Raw genomic sequence first — 19,597 nt, 5'->3', positions numbered from 1 at the left:
GCAGATTACAGAATGAGTTATTCGGTAGTATTGGGCTTGTCACGGTGAACAAACGATTCAATGCATTGGTGGAAAACCATGAACCTTGACAAGATCGGGCGAATTGCCTGATTGGGAAACTTGTATAGATAACCAGCTTCATCCAGTCAAACAACATGATAGATCTGCGTGTCCTATATACAGCTCTTTCAAATCATTATAGTCCAAATCTTGACGTGCTGTTTAGTTTGAAAACAGAAGCTGGTTATCGGATGGTGTTGCCATTTCTGTAGAATAGCGTGTTATTCCCTCATCAATCCGGCTCTCAACCCCTGATGGGCAGTCATCATGCAGATCGCGATGTTACGTTATGCACCAACCTCAGAAGCTTTGACATACCGCAGGACGATATAGTGTAAACAATGTCACGTTCTATATGAAGAGCGAGTTTCGCTCCTCAACTCTTTATCTTCAACCGCAAAGCAACTCATCATGTCCATCCGCTCAGTCTCCAGCCAGCTCCTAGTCTCGACTTTGGCCTTGAGTGGCCTTTGTCTTGGTCAAAAGACGGGAAAGTTCAACTTTCTCACCTACAATGTGGCAGGCCTTCCAGAGATCATCAACGGCAACGATGTTCCTGGCGATAAGGGCACAAACTCCAATCTGATCGGAACTGCTTTTGCCACCCAAGGGTTCGACATTGTGCATATGCAGGAAGACTTCAACTTCCACGCCTACATCTACGCGACTGATAACCACCCTCACCGAACCCCCACTTCTGGCGGTGTACCATTTGGTGATGGTCTCAACACTGTGGCCAACTACCCATGGACTACCTTCAACCGCAAGAAGTGGAACAAATGCAATTTGAACTCGGGAGACTGCCTGACTCCTAAGGGCTTTAGCTTCATGCGCATGACTATCGGTCAAGTCGAGGTTGATCTCTACAACCTTCATGCTGATGCTGGGTATGCACTGCCGCTGAAAATTAGTCTCAGCTTTACTAATATGATCAACGGTGTAGATCCGACAAGGGTGATGTTGATGCTCGCTCGGCTGGTATCGATCAGATCCTTGACTATATCAAGTCCAACTCCAACGGTCGAGCAGTTATCATTGGTGGCGACACCAACGACAGATGGACCAACTCTGGACGAAGCCTCAACAAGCTGACAGATGCTGGATTCAGTGATGCTTGGGTACAGCTGATTCAGGGAGGCAAGTATCCCACTGCTGGAGCATCCGCAAACCCATGCAAGGTTCCAGCCGCAGACAACAAGTGCGAGATTGTTGACAAGGTTTTGTAAGTTATACCCAGCTTCGAAGATAAATGCGGCCGAGAGAAGTGTCCTAATGCAGTTTGTAGCTATCGATCTGGCAGCACTGTCAAACTCAGTGCAACTTCTTTCAACTACGTGCCCCAGCTATTTGTTCAGCCCGATGGAAACATCCTTTCTGACCACAACCCCGTTCTGGTCGATTTCACTTACAGCTCTTAATTGGTGCCAGTCTATAGGACTCTTACATCAAGATGGTCGGCAGTATGCACACGTTGTATTTACTTAGCAAGGGTCCTCACGTTTCACTTCTTGATTCGGTTTTAAGAGGCGAACCTATTAGTACATAATTCATCATACATACAACATATCGCTCGCAGATATCTGAAAAATCACAAACTGTCAACTTTCCCTTCTATTACCGTGGCCTTAAGTTGTATTTGAATGGACGATGAGAAATGTTCATAATACTGTAACATTAAGCTACCAGCCGATATCCTATGTTTCCCTCTTCAGTATAACCTCGCGGTTATACTCTCCATTCGGGAATACGATAACGAGTTCAATAGGTGAATCATCGATACCAAACCTGAACTCGGCACTTAAGAACGTGTCTGGTAATCTGGATGGATCGTCAAGAAGCGAGATCAACATCACCCAGAAATTCCCTGATGCATGACGAAGCGTAAACCGACTCTTCCATAGCAAATCTGTACGTTCGGCAAATAGTTCCTTCCGCAAATTGTTATTCTTGGCTCGGCAGAACTCATAGGTTCCAAAGCCTGGAGCGTGATATTTTCCCACAAGGCTGTCGATATCAACACGCGGTGGAACGGGTTTGACTGGCATGTTTGGGAAAAGGGTCGTGGCTGCGTTCTCGATTGCCTCTTCTCTTTTTCGGCGCGCCATTCTCAAACTTCACAAATGTCAGGTAATCTTGAATTGCCGTGATGGAGTCATGTTTAACTTACTCTTTTTCAATGTCAAAGCGTTCATTTGCTGGGACCCCAAGTTTGTCATAAACTAGTCGCCTCATAATGACTTCTCTCACAGGGTTAGGATAGTTTGATAGGAGAACAACCCCGTAGTCTAGCTCTGGGAGCCAGTAGATTAGCGCGCCGTGAGACACGACAGATCCAGAATGCCAATAGACCACATGGCCGTGAATAGATGTGCGCCACCAGGATAATCCATACAGGGACACATCCATACCGCGAGCAGGTTCTGGATTATCCACGACTCGTGGTTTCTGTATGTCATTGTGCACCGCTTCTGACAAAGGCCTTTCTTTACGGAGTAGACATCTGATCCATTTAGTATAGTCAGTGACGTTGGAAATGATAGCTCCTGCTCCGCTGACGATCTTGGTGGGTAAGAATGGGATAGACGCATATTTCTTTTCAGAAGTGTCCCAGTAGTAGCCTGTTGATAGATCTTCTGGTGCGTCTTTAGCTTGCTGCAAGTCAAGGTATGTAGATGTCATCCCAAGAGGGTCCCAGATAGTTTCTTTGAGCACATCACCAAGCCACTTCCCAGTCACCTTCTCAATTACGTACGACAGCGTTGCATAACCTTCGTTGTTATAATCAAACTCTGTTCGAGGCTGCCATTGAAGGGGCACATGCCGAAGATTGCGGACGATATCTTGAATCTCCCATGGATGCCCGTTTCCATGCAAACGAATACCCACATCATTGTTGCGCAGACCCGATCTATGGCATGCTAGGTCCTCAAGTGTAATATTGTTTGTTGCCCAATCATCTTGCGTGACAAAGTCATCTCGAATAATCGACGAGACTCGAGTCTGCCACCCACTAGAAAGAGCAGGGTATTTCTTAGTCTCGATCAAATGAGCCAGGGTTGCTGTCACAAATGCTTTTGTTGTTGATCCGCCATACCAAAGGGTCTCTGGTGTAGATGGGACATCTGGCAAAGTCGCGAACCCATATCCCTTGTCCAACGTTAGCAAGAGCACAAAACGTTCAAGTGACAAGTTGATTGACCTTTGAAAAGACGTCGTCCCCATCAACGACGGCGATTGAGATACCTGCAAGCTTCCAGTCATCAAGGGCCTTGTTGACAAATTCCGAGAACCCCGGTGTAAAAGGATCGTTGATGTCAGCCGCCCCCATTTTTGAAATATTACAATCTTGATATTGGTCAAGAGGGCTGCTGGATAGAAGGTGGGCGCCTGGAGACTCTCTCGATGGCATCATGTTGGTTTAGCCTAATGTTATTGCTTACGTACCTAGGTAGGTAGATGGTTGCGCGTTAACAATAATCCTGTTTGCAAACAAGGCGGGGAAGAGTTGCGTCTGGGTGATCAACCTCTGATAAGAACAGGTATCGGTTCGGGAAATACCACTTTAAGTCATGCTCATTGTACAAGAGTTACAAGGGTAGCTGGCTGTTGTCAGCTTACGTTGCTCACTGCGCGAGAAGCCATCTTTCATGTCTACAGCGGCCATTTTCACGTTTAGTGGAAGATCACTATTCTTTTTATGTATAGTTAAGATATACTCTGTCGTCAGGGATATTACCAACAAAACAAAAATGTGTTTTTTTCTTGCTCGACATCATATACCATGCTGATCAATAACGGCAAAATGTCCTCTGGCCCGAAGGAGCTTGATTCATCCGACGCTTACCACCCTGTACCGCGGCTTGAATGCCCTGTCAGCACTCACTGTAGGCTACTCGATCCCTGTCAGGGCATCAGCAACCACATATTGAGTAGGTCATTGAGTCTCAGTCGCCGAAATGCAACAAAAGAGGGTAGCCCAGCACGTAGAACAAAACGATGCGGTGTTATCTATTACTACCGTCACTGTGACGATTTATGAGTAGTGTCTATCTTTCCTAGGATAGTCGGTGCTGTGGATGATAGATAATACAGTTCATCCGATGTTAGCCTTGATTTGAATGAAATTGATATGGGTATCCCTCGAAGTCTAATGCGAAATCGATAGATGCAGCTTCGTCACGAAAAATAGGGCTCTTGGAGCAACCTTAATCTCACACAAATACGATTTGGATGAAATAAGTAGTGCCTTTCAGTTGACCTGGAATACTATTTAGTACATTTAGTCACTCGGACATAATAAGCTTATTAGGCAAAGCCGCACTTGAAGGAAATTCACATCACGAAGTGTATAAGTTCCTTCTGGCTTTGCCTTTCTATAGTGAGGCTAACCTCCTCTTAGCATTAGCTTCTAATTGGCCAGAAAGTGAAATTCGGCGCGCCATTGGCTAGCGAAAAAGACGCTAAAATAAGGTTAGTAGAAAATGCCCTATAAGCCACTGAAGAAAAGAGGCTGTACCTTAAGAAATCAGCAAGAGGCCTAGAAGGAAGAGGCCTAGAAGGAAGAGGAAGAGACCTAGCAAGAGGAAGAGACCTAGCAAGAGGAAGAGGCCTATAAGGAAAAGGCCTATAAGGAAGAGGCCTATAAGGAAGAGGCCTATAAGGAAGAGGCCTATAAGGAAGAGGCCTATAAGGAAGAGGCCTATAAGGAAGAGGCCTATAAGGAAGAGGCCTATAAGGAAGAGGCCTATAAGGAAGAGGCCTATAAGGAAGAGGCCTAGCAAGAAGAAGAGACCTAGCAAGAAGAAGAGACCTAGCAAGAAGAAGAGACCTAGCAAGAAGAAGAGACCTAGCAAGAAGAAGAGACCTAGCAAGAAGAAGAGACCTAGCAAGAAGACCTATTATGCCTAGGCCGAGGCTTTGCCTGTGCCTAGGATGACGGAGTCAGCATCAAGGATCTAGTTTATAGTTGCGGTGGCGGACCTCGGAAAGGTAGACTTCAGATAGGCCATAAAATACTTTTGTGGTCGCTCACGAATGGCAATCATCATGTGAAAAAGCTATGGGAAGAATGGATTTTTGCACTGACGAATTAGCATAACAGATAGATTTCTGAGGAATCGCCTGTCAGCTTACGGTTGCAGAGCCAACAATCCATACTTGGTCGTGGTTCGTTGATGACCTTGAGCGGATGTTTCGGTAGCTTATTCATGCCAACTCTCAATAGCGCTAGAATTCGCCCGTTCAGTTCATCAATGGGTGTGACATGTAAAATCGCCGGTACGTTCGGAGGTGAGACAACAATCTCGGCTCTGTTAGGGTTGTTCGTGGCGGACTTGATGGAATACGTGTGCATACACGATCGGGCCCGCCACTCATTTTTGTTGGGACTTTGACCTTGGCCCATCCATTCCTTATCATTCATTGCCTGACTTTTGTTACTCAAAAAAGTCGAATCTCGAGCTTTGGACCTTTTATTTGTGAAATCTCGGTTTTGATTCCCACTTATTGATAAACACCTGATCCCTGGATTAGCTTCCATCTTGTGTCTACTTCTCATACTTCGCACTAGCAATAGAAGTCCGTTATCAGCACGGATTTCCTGACATCATGGCACATACATCAGGGGTAACACCCTTATATCAGGTTCATAAACCACCTTTCACTATCGAAACACCAGACTATGAGAAAAAATCAGGCGAAACTATTCCGCGCCGGCACCCTCAAGCTCGCGATGGTCTCATTGAACGACCCGCCGACAATGTCCACAACGTTTTTGACATTGTTCGTCGCAGTGCGCGATTGTATCCCGACCGCAGAGCTGTAGGCTGGCGTAAGCTTATCAAGCTCCATAAAGAAACAACGCAAGTCGAAAAAAAGGTTGATGGTAAGATACAGCTTGTGGACAAGGAGTGGACCTTTTTCGAGTTGTCACCGTTCTCGTTTTATACCTACAAAGAGTATGAGCAACACTGCCTACAGCTTGGCTCAGGATTGCGAAAGCTTGGAATGGAACCCGGGAATAAGTTGTTCTTGTTTGCGTCTTCAAGGTATTGCCACCTATGAAATCTGGAGTATAATGATTAACTGTCTTAGTGCACAATGGATAGCCACATCCCACAGCTGTGTTACACAATCTATCTCGATCGTCACAGCGTATGACTCCCTCGGACAGAGTGGCCTGGAACACAGTCTTCTCCAAAGTCAAGCTGAAGTCATATACATTGACCCTTATCTGCTAAAAACAGCGACTGAGCCTTTGAAGAAGTCGAAAGTTCATACTGTCATTGTCAACGAGTCATCTATATTTGGTGGCCTCGAGATGGTGGAATATTTTAAGTCTGAGAACCCAAGGTTCAATGTTGTCAGCTTTAATGAAGTCGTTGAATTGGGTAAAAGTACTCCGGTAGAGCCGGTGTTTCCTAAGACGGACGACCTTTATTGTGTTATGTACACTTCGGGTTCTGGTGGAGTTCCAAAAGGTGTGCGAATCGCTCACAAAAATTTGGTCGCAGGAGGTAAGTCAAGAAAACACTCCATCAGAAAGAAGATGATGGTTGACTCAAAATTTTAGTTGCTGGACTATATATATGCGTCGCGGACTGCGTCACACACGAAGATGTTCTACTCGCCTATCTTCCACTTGCCCACGTTCTAGAGATGGCTCTCGAAAACCTCGCCATGTTCTTTGGAGGAACGGTTGGCTACGGAAACCCCCGAACTGTTTCTGATACATCTGTTAGAAACTGCGAGGGAGACATGAGGGCACTGAAGCCTACAGTCATGCCTGGTGTGCCGCAAGTCTACGAGACGATCAGAAAGGGCATCATGACGAGATTAAACAACAGTGTTTTACTTAAGACTCTGTTCTGGCGTGCCTTTGCGTACAAAAGCTTCATGGTAAAGCACAATCTGCCTGGTGCATTACTGCTCGATAAGATCGTCTTTGGAAAAGTCCGCGAAATGACTGGTGGTAAAATCAGATTTCTTTTCAATGGCGGCAGCCCAATTTCGCTCTCAACAAAGCACTTTCTGTCCATGGTTCTTGCTCCAATGTTTACAGGCTATGGTCTCACAGAAACCTGTGCAGTTGGTGCTTTGGGGTCTCCTCTCGAATTCACATTGCACTCTATAGGCACAGTCCCAGCTTCTGCAGAAATCAAGCTGGTGTCGGTTCCCGAATTCGGCTACTCGGCAGACGCGGACACCCCACAGGGAGAGATATTGATTAAAGGACCGGCCGTCATGATGGGTTACTATGAGAATGAAGAAGAAACACAGAAAAGCTTTACTGAAGACGGTTGGTTCAAGACTGGGGATGTTGGAGAGTTTGACTCTGATGGGCATCTCCGAATCATCGACCGCATAAAGAATATTGTTAAACTCCTGAGCGGTGAATATGTCGCTCTGGAAAAGCTCGATTCAATCTATCGCGGTGCTCAAGGCGTTATGAATGCCATGGTATACGCCGATTCTCTACATGCTCGACCTATCGCCGTTGTTATGCCCAACGAGAATGTTCTAGCTGGCATCGCTAAAGACCTGGGTGTTGATGGACACAGTATTTATACTGATAAAAAGGTACGCCAGGCCTTGCTTAAAGATCTTCAAGCGACTGGCAGACGGGCTGGCTTGTCGAGCATGGAAATTGTGGCCGATGTCGTTATAACCCCCGAGGAGTGGACTCCTGCAAGTGTAAGTGTTATTCGAAGCAGAGAAGGGATATCGGCTAATGATCGAAACAGGGTCTTGTTACTGCGACGCAAAAGCTGAATCGACGTGCGATCAACTCACGATACAAGACGGAGATTAATAAGGCTTTGGAACAGGCTTGAACCGGTGCTTAATATTCAGTAGCGAGATGGACGGAGTCTTGGTTGAGAGAAAGGCGAGTTGGGGAATCGCTTTACGCTTGTTGGCGAAAGCAAAGTCTTGAGAATTGTTATTCATTTTCCGTTCCCTACCCCCATTCCCGTTCAGTTCATACTCATAAATGAGGCAGTTGTCGATGTTTGCTGTTCTTTCGTCAGCTAGACTAATCATTACAGGACTACGTGTGAAGAGATGAATAATTCGATTTGTTCGTCATTCATTATATCTGTCATTAATACCAACCAGCTTCGCATTGACCTTTGCTCCTCGTGTTGGACAAGTCCTTTCCTTCCCAATGGATGATGTACCAACGCCTACTTCCCAAATTACAGACATACTAAAATTCATCATTCTTTTCCAAAGCATACTACCAGTTCTGTGTGCGCCGCGACCGTTGGTTGACGACAGTACCACCTTCCAGCGTGAATCTGGACTCCGGGATGACCTGACGCTCTCGGGCTGATTCCCATACCTCCTTTGCATGCTCACATAACTTGAAGTGTTGCAGAAATCCTTTCTCTGCGTAAATTCGATCCCTGTCATTAAACCCCCAGGGCGGACTCCCACTGTGAGGATTTGCAGCAACATACCGTTCAACACGAAAGTTACATCCTTTGCAGCTCAGTCCACTCTCGAGTTTGTTTCGCCTGGGGTCAAACCACGGAAACGCTGTACTGGCCATGTATCGATAACAGTGATGGTGATAGACATCCATGTGAGATTGGTGTTCTGGTAAGCAGCCCATGTTCCAATAGTGAATGGATTTGTCGGGACCGAGCAAAGGTAATTTTCGGAACACATCGTTGACGTGGACCAGATACCTTGGCTTCCTGACTTTAGGCCATGACACTAACGAGTATTTCCCATATACGACTCGTAGTTTGGGCTCGAGCACTCGCTCGATGTCCCGTCTTGATAGATTGACTGCCCTGCAATAGCTTTTCGGGGCTGGTATGGCCAAGACACGAAGATCCACCGAGATCTCCAAGCATGTGAAGCAGAAGCGCTCACAGGTGGCAAGAGACATGAAGGTCCCAAAAGATGCGCACATGGAGCATTCAGGGTTGATAAGGGCTTGATAGTAGGTACGTATGGTGAAGAGCTGTGCCGCCTGTACTCTGAGCAGCGTTTTGAACCCCGCTAATCCGTGTGTCACGACTTGGTTGTATTCACGATTGTCCGTTGCCAGATCTCGTGCTCGGTTATTGACAGCGCGGAACCGAAGATATGAAGCAATGTCCAAATACACAAGTATCATGACCATGACCTCTTTGGGAAGGCAATCTAGATCCCCAAGATTAGAGGACAGCGGTGTGTTGAATGTACGTTGCAGAAATGGCGCCTGAAGCTTCGAGTCTGGCGTCCGAACGAGAAGATCATCAAATTCATATCTGTGATACGTACAGACGCGAATGATTTCTTCGACATCTTGTAGCGAGTATGATGTGGGCTCCATTGTGAGATGTATGTTTGTTTGTTCAGATGAGTGAATGTGGAAGATTGAAAGCTGACACGATTCAATGTTCAGCTCCGCATGAGGCCTTAGGCAACAATGCTTACTGAACCTGACACATTTGTACAACTGTCCATATGATTGGCGGTATTCTAATCATGCCATATAATTGGCTTTAAAGACATAGTAGCCAGTCACAATATTCTTCTTTGTTTCACAAGGCTGCCTTTATCACATGTCACTTTTACTTGAAAACTGCAGCTTAGAATACATCGTATCATATACTCAACGAGGCGAGTAGCTTATCTATTCCACCGCCCTCATAGCCGCCTGGTATATAATACTCTAGGGCACTGGCAGTGACATCGATGCTTTCAATCTCAGTTTCCACGTTTCTCTCCTTATCTCTTGATCTTCTCAGATGATTGAGAATCATTGCCATAGTTTGGGCATCGTACAGACCTTCCCTTCTCTGCGACATAGAAAGCATATGTGCGGCTCTTGTAGCCACTGACTCATCTGAACACTTGAAAGCCAACGCGAACAGCGGAGCAACAACTCCGCTTTCCAACGAAAAGTTTCGACGAGGGGTTTGTGTTGCGTTTGGAGAAGAATTCAGTTTAGTCGTATAGTCAAGAAGTGTTTCTGCCAGGTCCAATATTCGATGCGCAGCTGGATTTGGTGATGCTCCAAATACTTCTTCGTTGATAGGGAACTTAGAGTCTACTATCATCTGACAGATACGGAAATGGACAAGTAGGAATCTGCGACCGTACACAATGTCATCGTTGTGTTTTTCTGTGAGTTGAGAGTTCTCGAATGCGTAGCTCCAAGAATTGTATGCTGTCACCAACGCGGCTTTCTCATCTAGCACAACCGAACTCAAGAACTCAATGCCTGCATCGTGGAAATCGACATTCCGGTCGATGAAACTGTAGAGCCACGACTGTAACTTGACTAGACTCTCGTGAGCCTCCTGCAGTGTAGAGAAACGTGCTTTCGGTACCAGCGCATCATAGTCTGGTTTATGTTTTTCCCATTCCGGTAGACTCAAAATTGGCACGCGATCATCTTGAAAGAAGCTTGCTTGCATATCGAGTCGCTCGAAAATTGTCCTCAGCGCTCGAATGTCATCCTTTTCCGCTTTCGCGGGGTGCATTGAACTGGACTTCAAGAGTTGGAGGCCATTGTTTAGATGCTGTTGAGCTGAATCGGGATTTCCTAAAGTATTCTCACAACAATAAAATATTATGCAGCAAATAAGTGCAACTTTGGTTGTGTCAGACGATGGTTGGGTCAGCCTCTTCCTTATTGTACGAATGGCTTTGCCATAATTATCCAACGTCTCAACACTTGCAGCTTGTCTTTCGGCTGGATCTGAAGTGATGTAGTCTAAATGGAGTGAACTCATGGCAACAAGTGCTTGTCGTAATGCCGAGTCTTGATGACTTTCTCGAAGAACAATCTCGGACCAGAAGTCGGAGGAGAGAAAGCCCGAAATCTCCGTTGCTCCTTGAACACAAAAGTAGTGGAGCAGTTGACGGTCTCTCTGGCTTCCAGGGACCTTGAAGGGGATCGAATAGCTGGTAATGGATAGCAAGGGGATGGGAGGTGACAGTGTTGAGAGTCTCTCTTTATGGGGAGCGATTGTCGAAACTTCGTTTGATGTGTAGCCATCACATTTCCAACCAGACTGAAGGCATTTTGTGCAAGCTGGCCGCGTCTCATCGCATTTGATCCTTCTCTTCCTGCTTATATGTTAGTTGCATCTAAGTTTGCCCAAGACGACTGCACTGACCGGCAGGTTTGGCATCCAGTCCGTCTTCTCGGAGCGCTGGACTTGGTCTTCTTGAGCATCATATGATTTGAAGTTGTTTTTGAGTATTTTCTAAGTTTGGTTGATCAATCATTGGAGACAGTAAGCAGTAAGCGCTAACAGTAGCTGACGTCTCAGGGGATCCATTCCATTCCCTTCATAAGTATTATGCATTTAATAATGCTATGTTAGACCCATACCTCATCCATAGCCAGCCAATAGATGGTGGTTTCTATCTTTGCACAAGCATTAGACTACGGGTAATCGGCCTTTATTGTGCAGGGATAACAATCCTTCTTCCAGTTATCCACGTCCCCTTGAGTACCGAGTAAGTAGACTTTGCTTTTATGGTCAATTTCAGGGAGGCCTCTTCCGTTCGTAATCTTAGATCATAAACGACAAATAACAAAGTAAAACAAAGCGTACGACCAAGAGACGAAGTTGACCTGAGATCGTGGCAGCTACTTCACCGAATGGCGACGTAGTGACTGACTCTAGAACAAGCGACATGGAGATTTCTACAGTGGCTGCAAGCCAACAGCCAGCAGCTGTAAAACTCGCGACAGAAGAGGATCCCAACAATTCAACCCAAAGACAAGCTCTAGAGGTGGTGCAGGACAACGAACCGAGTCAGCCGAAGCAGAAAAAATCATTGGCTTTCAAATTGTCCTTCATTGGTCTCGCCGCCATCCTCTTTGTATTCCAGATTGATGCCACAGCACTTGGCATAGCTCTCCCGGTAAGCAATTCACCACGAAATCAATCTAACCACCACTAGCCCGCGTCATACTAATTATGTTCATAGTCCATAGCTAATGATCTCAATGGTTCAAGTTTGGAGTCATTCTGGGCCAACCTTTCGTACACACTATGTGGTCTGGTAATGCAGCCAGTCTGGGCAAGCATATCTGATGCTTTCGGCCGGAAGCCACCGCTTTATGCATGTATAGGCCTCTTTTTCATCGGGTCAATAGTCTTTGCTGTTGCACAAGATATGAAAACTATCATTGTTGGGCGCGTGCTTCAAGGCTTCGGGGGTGGAGGCATAGATGTCCTCGTTCAGGTCATTCTCACTGACATGACAACACTCGAAGAGCGATCTACATACCTCGGATTGATGGGCATCCCGAACGCAGTCGGAAACATCCTTGGTCCCTCTGTTGGCGCACTCTTCGCCACATATACCAGCTGGCGATGGATCGGATGGGTGAACCTGCCTATTCTCGGCTTTGGCGCACCTTTAGTGTTCTTCTTCCTCAGGTTGCGGTCCATCACAGTTGACGCGAGCAATGTCGAACGTCTTGACTGGGTTGGCATGGGCTTGGTCGTTTCTGGCATCACCATAATCGTGTTGCCTCTCAGTTGGGCTGGATCTTTGTTCCCCTGGAGCTCATGGCAAACGTTGCTTCCAATGCTTTTGGGTGTCGTAGTCCTCGCCGTGTTTGTGTGGTATGAGTCGAAACCCGCGGTTCCAATTATGCCTCACCGGCTTTTCCACTCCAAGACAGCAAATATGACATTGATCGGCGGCTTCATGCATGGCGCTATCCTTGTTTCATTACTTCAATATCTGCCGCTAACATACCAAGCCGTTTACTTGGAAACAGCAATCAAGTCAGCTGTCTTCTTGTTACCCACTTCCATCACCAGCGTTGTCATCGCTGTCTTCTCGATGATGATGGTGCCTTTGTTCGGTGGCTACACCTGGCTCCTGCGGCTTTCATGGGCTTTGCTACTTCTAGGTACTGGTATCTTGGCTCTTTTTCAAATCGACTCCTCTTCGTCCATGCTCCTCGGACTACCGGTGATTTGGGGAACAGGTGTCGCTCTGCTACGTCTTCAGCTTCTGCCAATGCAGGCCAGTGTCCAGAAAGCGGATGATACAGGTGTGGCCATCGGCCAGTTCTTTACTATTCGCATGTTCGGCGGCTTGATCGGGCTGACCATTGCCTCAGCGGTTTTTAATACAGTCTTTGCAAAGACAATCGCATCAAGCTCTGTCCAACTTGAAGGACCACTGGCGCCTCTTGCTGATTCTACGAGGGCTGTCGCGTTTATCAAAGAACTTCCTTCTTTGAATATTCCTCAGAGCACTTTAAACGATGTACTAAGCGCTTATCTCACATCCTTTAGAACCATCTTCTATACTATGACAGGATTCGGCGCAGTGGGTTTGTTGGCTTCGATGTTCATTGCTGAGATTGACTTGAAGAGTCAAGATCGCGGAAACCAGCAGTTTGAGGACTGAGACACTAGAGCCAATTTTAAACATATAATCTTCATATTACCGCATTTTAAAGACGAATATATTACATTACGACATATTTGAATTTTAATAATAATGAAACTCTTGCAATGTCTCCCGCGAAATGCACGAAATGTTAGACTGTGTATGGCCCAAGAGACAAAACCCTTTACCCTTCTGCTCCGACACTAAGGTTTTCATTTTCAAGTCACAACAAGGACAATTAGAAAACAAAAACTAGTTCTTATTATTTGATGTCCTGGGGAGGGCTATTACTAATGATATAATTTCTGATATAATATGGACCTGGCTGTGTCACAATTGACAGGGTGATGGCAGCACTGCTATGACACACGCGCTAAGTTGTTCCAGAACCTGAATGAAGCCTTATAGTAACGCTAGCGCCGCCAATGCCATGAATGTCATCCAAGGTCGAAGATTCCCAGCAGCGTCAACCACGACAGGCGACTCGGTCATCACCGGTGGGGCTTCGTGATCAGTCATGGTAGGTTGGGTGCACATGTCGGAAGTGCAGGTAACGATAGGCTGTTGGTAGGTTTCAGTTCCCTGCATTGTCGTGTCTTGCTGAGGCGGAGGAGACTGTGAAGCCACGGATGACTGGGCCGCTCTTGTGTCTGTCTGAGTAGGTCCAGATTTGTCAGAACAAGCGGTAGGTGTGACGAGCGACCCAGCTCCATCAAAAGGGCTGTACCCAAGGCATTGGGAGTACTGAGCTGCACAGGTGGACATGTTGGCACCAGGAGCCGTGCGACATTTATCGTAGTCGCTGTTGCATTCATTGACACACTCGTCTGTGTTCGATTGAGTAGGCTCAGCTTTATCAGAACAAGCAGTAGGAGTGATAAGCGATCCTCCTTCAAAGGGGTTGTAGCCAAGACATCCAGCGTACTGGGCTGCACAAGTGGACATATTGGCACTGGGAGCTGTGCGGCATTTGTTGTAGTCATTGTTACACCCAGTCACGCAGTCGCTTGTGCTAGATTGGGTAGGCTTTGGTGTGTCGGATGCAGGGACAGAACAAGCGGTGGGTGTAACGAGTGACCCTCCCTCAAAGGGATTGTAGCCAAGACATCCAGCATACTGAGCTGCACAAGTGGACATGTTGGCACCAGGAGCTGTGCGGCATGTATCGTAATCACTACTGCACTCACTCACACAGTCGTATGTGTAAGGGATTGAGGGACTTGCACTAGTTGAAGATGTCTCGGTGCCGACCGCCGATGGTGCCGCTGTGTCTGTAGATAAAGTCTCTTCTGCCCCATCGTCTCCTGTTCCCGAGGGGCGGGCGGCGATCTCATCACGTTTGTACAGTCGAGCAACAGCGGTGCTGGCAAAGACAGACGTCGAGATGATAATGGAAGCCTTCATGATGAGATAAAGATTCGATATGGTGTGGTGTATGAGAAGCTTGGTTTAAGTATTGTATGAGATTGGTGAATGGGAATATCGCGGATGTATGTATGTCTTTATAAGTATTTCCATAGCTCTGCATAGCAACGTGAACCGCTGTATAGGGTGAACAATAAAAATATGAACAAGCCAATCGCACCCAAGATGTTGAGATCGGACGAGATTGAAAGAGACGCTTCTGGCATCGAGGTCTTGGCTGTTGATGCATCCAGATTCTCCACCTAAAACGGAATATCTGCTGCTTGACTACACCTTAATCAGATGTCTAAGACAAAACAAACATGCAAAAACACATTATTGACTGTTTGCGAGGATTAGTGTAAGGCCCGAATTGTATTTGGATTAGTCAATGTCTCAACGTTGGTGTTGACGAAATTACTTTAGAACACGGGTGAACTCGTTACCTTGCACATACTCTATTTACGAAGCCACCGCTGGGATACTCTAATTATCCACGTAGTAGATCCTTCAAGTACGGAAAAGTTGCTCTAGACCAGGGTTTCAATAAAAGGTCACTTCACACACACGGAAAATTTGTTTATTCTTGATGTTCAGCCTGCCTACTTTCTACCATATCACTACGCCTCCGAGTCAAAAATTAGTTCGGGTTGAACCTGGTCATTGGCAGTGTCCTCTGTTAAAATTGAGTTAAAAAAAAGATTGTGTAGGAAGTTGTCACGATTGAGATCTGTAATATTATGGGCTTCGAAAAGCAAAAAGAAATGATTCTCAGGTGTTTTGCCGTCAGCAAGACTCGAACTTGCGTTTTCAGTGATTCGAAAATCCACAAACTGATGTACTGACCCCTATACGATGACGGCTTTTTTCTGATTGATGCAACCCTGGTCACTTATTCCACATCATGGATGCTTGACCCACAGCTTGACCAGCCATTAGACTTCTTCACCAGACAACGACGAGTGCATGCTAGAGCCAATAGGAAGTGAGATACCTTGTGGTTTAATTGATACTGCCAGCAGTGTTGCTCAGTAGTAATTCTCATACGTGGATGGACAGTGGTGGTCATTATTGCACTTGACACGACCTATCCATCATTACAGGCTCACGATCAAAGATTCGGGAAGAAAGCATAAGTAGTTCAACAAGTTACTGCATTGAACCTAGTAATCTGGTCTTTCTATAAGAGACTAGTGACTGAACTTCCACAGACCCCATGCTATGTCATATTCTGCTCTCCATTATGGCTACAATGACCATCCAACCTTTTCTCTAATGAAATCCAAGATATCGTCGATCTCATCCGGAACCTTGTACCAGTGACCCAGTCCAGCATAGCCTTTCCAACGTACATCATATCCAACTGAGCGCAGGATGCGGCACGCCCCCTCGCCAAGTTCAGGCTTGATCTTCTCGTCTGCTTCTCCGTGGCCGAGAAATACAGGTGTTGATAGTGACCCCACATTCGATGAGTCCCCCGTTTCCATATATAAGAGATCTCTGGCGTAGTCATGGACTTGGGCACTTTTGTTGCCTGAGCCGTCTCCGTTGTCAGAAACAGCAAATGGGTTATCATCCTCGTCAGAAAAGGACGTGTCGTCAGAGTCGTTATCCAAGCTTTCGATTTCGGCAGCAAAGGGAAGCCAGCTGCTAATTCCGATGTATCCTCCGAGAGAAAATTCCATTGCTAGCAGGCACATAAAGCCCATAGCGCCTCCTTGGCTGATCCCGCCCAAAATGATGTTTTTGTCTGGTACTCTCTCGCGTTCTTGGTTGATGAGACGAAAGATTTCGCGTGATGACTCTTCCATGCCTTGGAGTTGCGATTGGTTGCGATAAGAAGGGTCGTCCAGTGAAGCAATGTTGAACCACTGGGTCAATCTCGCCCGGCGGAAGGCGATTGAGCGACTTTTCTTTGAAGTCGGAAAGATGAATCTTGCACCAGGTAGAAGGTCGGGCAATGATTTGCCATCAGAGGAGATGCCTGTTTCAATAAGCTCGCGGCCAAACTTCTTACCGTTTGAGCCAAGGCCGTGAAGAAGAATTAGACTGTGGGTGTGAGGCCCAATGGGCTCGACGATGTAAGGGCTCGTCGTACTCATGATGGATGGTGATGTTGAAGGAACGAAATGTGTGTGTAGTGATCAGAAGATGGTATTTCACTTATAACCGCAGAGCCTAAGGCAGCAACCTGGATAGTAACCAACAGCGTGAGAAGAAGAACAATTAAGCTACGAAAATGTACGCTTTGTTATCATGCTGTTTGCTTCGGATACATACTTGCACCTTTTTGGGGCCCTACCTAACAAGTACATATCCGATTGATGGTGCCACAAACTCGACCGAACAAAGACTGGTTGGCTTGCACTACGAAAACTTCAACAATTCAGTTGTTTTACGGAGCACGGGGTAACATGGTCAATCATATCCTTACATCTTCTACATAGAGGTTCTGGCAAGGGAAATACCTTGCAGCTTCTATATTAACATAAGCACGAGGGACAAATAATATTTTTATATCTTGGAAAAATTGGGTATTTGCCCATGGATTCATACCACATGTTTTTGCATTTTTTACCAAATACCAATCCTGTCTAACTGGATAAAGAAGAACGCCAACGCCGTGCAACCTACCCTCATTTTACCAACAGAACAAAGACATGTGCTCGCCCGCAAGCGCAATCAATATTTTGTCTACCCACAGCCTAACGGCTCGTGCAACAAAGGAAAACTCAACTTACCAGCGTCCCCAACTCCAAAAGCACGGGACCTCACACACTTTCAGCCTAAACCGTTTGTGTGTTCTCACTGCGAGTGTTCTCATGCGAGATTAGTTCTTGAAATCCTCAGAGAAGGAACTGTTAATGGAGCTGAAATCAGAGCCATCATCGTCACTGCTTGATTCGCAAACCGGAGCGCCATCTTCGGAGTAGGGATCGACCTCCATGGCAGCTAACCAATCAGACCAAGTCCCCTCAGGAACGATACCTCGTTTCTCAAGGGCCCCAAGAACATTGACGACCCACCTCTGACAGAAACGTGCAGGAGTTCTCTGGGCAGCAGACTTGATCTTATTTTTGTCCTTGGAAGAGATCTGGCCAATGAAGTCGCACTTCTCAATTCCATGGCTTCTGAATCGCTTGTTTTCGATCACAGCACTGTAAGGCTTACCTTGGGTTGGCCCACCAGTCGAATGGTACCAAGTTGCTTGTAAATAGCCCTCTTCAGCCATGATAAGGATCCAGTGACGAGCACCACCAGTGCCGCGGTCCTTACAAGTAGCCACGTAAAGATTTTGGGACGACATTTTGAGATTGATGTCTGGAACGTCTGTGAACTGGAAATGTTTTAGCAGTAGAATGGACAGATTTGTGCTGTGATGATCGCTTCAGAAAATAGAAGGATGCTTCTCGATTTGGAAATTGTTGCTTCTGCAGCGATTCTGGATACTATATAGGGGTTAGAACAAAGAACCTCCATATTCAACAATGTCTCCCTGGTCTTTGTAACCCATTGTTGCTCTATAAGTTGTGGGAAACAAAAGATATCTAGGTTATACAGGATCTTTTCGTTGTTCGTGAGAACAAAGCAAAACGCCAATCCCGTACAGTTAGATAATTAGCAAGAGATTCTGAACAGAATCGCTTTGATGCTCCAAACGCCATGATGCCTAGTCTGATATCGCATGTACGCATTGCGCACAACTCTCATTGACCTAACACAATGCTTTCACTACCCTTTTGCCATAATACGCACCAAGTTGGGACATTATCGTCCTCGGCTGACGATTCTGAACGACCAATACAGCATATTGGATGGTTTGAACTTAAGACATTAGGTCAATCAGTATTGTTAACAACTCAATGCCTGCAGAGAAGGAATTGGGATTTAATCTATGCACAATAACATTGTCTGAAATAAAAGCCTACTGTCTCAACCACACGTAGAAGATCATGTCAACCTAGCTTGACCTAGAAGGATATATGATTTCAAACCTCGCTTCATTATTATCCAAAAATATAATATGGTACACTATTCTTCTCGATCTACGTGGCCTGGTGGCATATATCACAGAGCCCATGTAGGGCCTCTACAACATCTTCACGAGAGTCCAGATGATGATATAACGGGGCAAAGTTCTTAAGAGACAAACTAAGGGCTGATTGAAGAATTTAAAAACGTGATTGTTTCTCTGGTTTTCAATTAACGAAAGTACCAACTACTGTTCAAGACCACATTCTCAAACCTTCGAGCTGTCACCCTGACATCTCTTTCCCTTCTGAAGCACTGGCATGTCGTCTGTAATGCCCTTAATTTCACTCTCACAGAACTCAACATTGAACCATCCGCTGAATATTTGTCCCGCCAAACCATCATTTGGGATGCGATCGTCCGCGTTGCCTGCGCCTGCACCAAGCAAGTAAAGAGGATCGAGGCTTCCAGTGGCGATGCTTATATCCTTTCCCCGCGGGTACCAGAACAGGAACGACCCGCATGTACCGCAGAAGCCTCTGTCAATGTTCTCTGTCTTGTTGAAACGTTTGATTCTGCTCTCGGAATCGCCTTGCCATTGTATGGCTGCGACAGGGACGGTGAGTGTTGCCAGAAAGAAACTGCCAGTCTGTTTGCGGCACTGAGTGCATTGACAAATGCAGCCTAGAGTGTCTTTGGAAAGATCGTGGTGTTCAGGAAAGGTTATCTTATAGCGAATGGATTCACAAAGACATCCGCCTTCCAGGAGTAGTTTTGCAGCCATGATGATTAT

At 46.1% G+C, this 19,597-nt stretch overlaps 11 protein-coding genes and 1 non-coding gene across 12 annotated transcripts; 3 read left to right on the top strand and 9 right to left on the bottom strand.

Moving 5' to 3' along the window:
• Nucleotides 1–471: 471 nt before the first annotated feature.
• FPOAC1_005739 (uncharacterized protein) lies at nt 472–1,478 on the top strand (the record flags this gene model as incomplete). Its single annotated transcript, XM_044850255.1, has 3 exons — nt 472–947; nt 1,004–1,282; nt 1,346–1,478. The coding sequence occupies 3 exons, from the start codon at nt 472–474 to the stop codon at nt 1,476–1,478; spliced, it is 888 nt and encodes a 295-aa protein (XP_044708965.1).
• A 276-nt stretch (nt 1,479–1,754) lies between these two features.
• FPOAC1_005738 (uncharacterized protein) lies at nt 1,755–3,388 on the bottom strand (the record flags this gene model as incomplete). Its single annotated transcript, XM_044850254.1, has 3 exons — nt 1,755–2,172; nt 2,228–3,207; nt 3,260–3,388. 3 exons carry the CDS (start codon nt 3,386–3,388, stop codon nt 1,755–1,757), a joined length of 1,527 nt encoding a protein of 508 aa, XP_044708964.1.
• A 1,080-nt stretch (nt 3,389–4,468) lies between these two features.
• On the bottom strand, nt 4,469–5,108 carry FPOAC1_005737 (uncharacterized protein; the record flags this gene model as incomplete). Its single annotated transcript, XM_044850253.1, has 3 exons — nt 4,469–4,520; nt 4,577–4,669; nt 5,041–5,108. 3 exons carry the CDS (start codon nt 5,106–5,108, stop codon nt 4,469–4,471), a joined length of 213 nt encoding a protein of 70 aa, XP_044708963.1.
• Nucleotides 5,109–5,667: 559 nt separating this feature from the next.
• Nucleotides 5,668–7,892, top strand: FPOAC1_005736 (uncharacterized protein; the record flags this gene model as incomplete). Its single annotated transcript, XM_044850252.1, has 4 exons — nt 5,668–6,107; nt 6,154–6,575; nt 6,632–7,752; nt 7,803–7,892. 4 exons carry the CDS (start codon nt 5,668–5,670, stop codon nt 7,890–7,892), a joined length of 2,073 nt encoding a protein of 690 aa, XP_044708962.1.
• A 404-nt stretch (nt 7,893–8,296) lies between these two features.
• Nucleotides 8,297–9,385, bottom strand: FPOAC1_005735 (uncharacterized protein; the record flags this gene model as incomplete). Its single annotated transcript, XM_044850251.1, has 1 exon — nt 8,297–9,385. One exon carries the CDS (start codon nt 9,383–9,385, stop codon nt 8,297–8,299), a length of 1,089 nt encoding a protein of 362 aa, XP_044708961.1.
• Nucleotides 9,386–9,659: 274 nt separating this feature from the next.
• Nucleotides 9,660–11,239, bottom strand: FPOAC1_005734 (uncharacterized protein; the record flags this gene model as incomplete). The annotated part of the gene is made up of 3 exons (XM_044850250.1): nt 9,660–10,588; nt 10,700–11,130; nt 11,181–11,239. 3 exons carry the CDS (start codon nt 11,237–11,239, stop codon nt 9,660–9,662), a joined length of 1,419 nt encoding a protein of 472 aa, XP_044708960.1.
• Nucleotides 11,240–11,706: 467 nt separating this feature from the next.
• On the top strand, nt 11,707–13,446 carry FPOAC1_005733 (uncharacterized protein; the record flags this gene model as incomplete). Its single annotated transcript, XM_044850249.1, has 2 exons — nt 11,707–11,937; nt 12,004–13,446. The coding sequence occupies 2 exons, from the start codon at nt 11,707–11,709 to the stop codon at nt 13,444–13,446; spliced, it is 1,674 nt and encodes a 557-aa protein (XP_044708959.1).
• A 384-nt stretch (nt 13,447–13,830) lies between these two features.
• On the bottom strand, nt 13,831–14,832 carry FPOAC1_005732 (uncharacterized protein; the record flags this gene model as incomplete). Its single annotated transcript, XM_044850248.1, has 1 exon — nt 13,831–14,832. The coding sequence occupies one exon, from the start codon at nt 14,830–14,832 to the stop codon at nt 13,831–13,833; it is 1,002 nt and encodes a 333-aa protein (XP_044708958.1).
• A 781-nt stretch (nt 14,833–15,613) lies between these two features.
• FPOAC1_005731 lies at nt 15,614–15,695 on the bottom strand. Its single transcript has one exon. It is a non-coding gene; the product is annotated as a tRNA-His (tRNA).
• A 384-nt stretch (nt 15,696–16,079) lies between these two features.
• On the bottom strand, nt 16,080–16,934 carry FPOAC1_005730 (uncharacterized protein; the record flags this gene model as incomplete). Its single annotated transcript, XM_044850247.1, has 1 exon — nt 16,080–16,934. One exon carries the CDS (start codon nt 16,932–16,934, stop codon nt 16,080–16,082), a length of 855 nt encoding a protein of 284 aa, XP_044708957.1.
• A 728-nt stretch (nt 16,935–17,662) lies between these two features.
• Nucleotides 17,663–18,139, bottom strand: FPOAC1_005729 (uncharacterized protein; the record flags this gene model as incomplete). The annotated part of the gene is made up of 1 exon (XM_044850246.1): nt 17,663–18,139. The coding sequence occupies one exon, from the start codon at nt 18,137–18,139 to the stop codon at nt 17,663–17,665; it is 477 nt and encodes a 158-aa protein (XP_044708956.1).
• A 933-nt stretch (nt 18,140–19,072) lies between these two features.
• On the bottom strand, nt 19,073–19,588 carry FPOAC1_005728 (uncharacterized protein; the record flags this gene model as incomplete). Its single annotated transcript, XM_044850245.1, has 1 exon — nt 19,073–19,588. One exon carries the CDS (start codon nt 19,586–19,588, stop codon nt 19,073–19,075), a length of 516 nt encoding a protein of 171 aa, XP_044708955.1.
• Nucleotides 19,589–19,597: the final 9 nt, after the last annotated feature.

Source organism: Fusarium poae, chromosome 2 (genome assembly GCF_019609905.1).
Source record: "Fusarium poae strain DAOMC 252244 chromosome 2, whole genome shotgun sequence".
Lineage (NCBI taxonomy): Eukaryota > Fungi > Ascomycota > Sordariomycetes > Hypocreales > Nectriaceae > Fusarium > Fusarium poae.
This window is presented reverse-complemented; position numbering and strand designations above follow the sequence as displayed.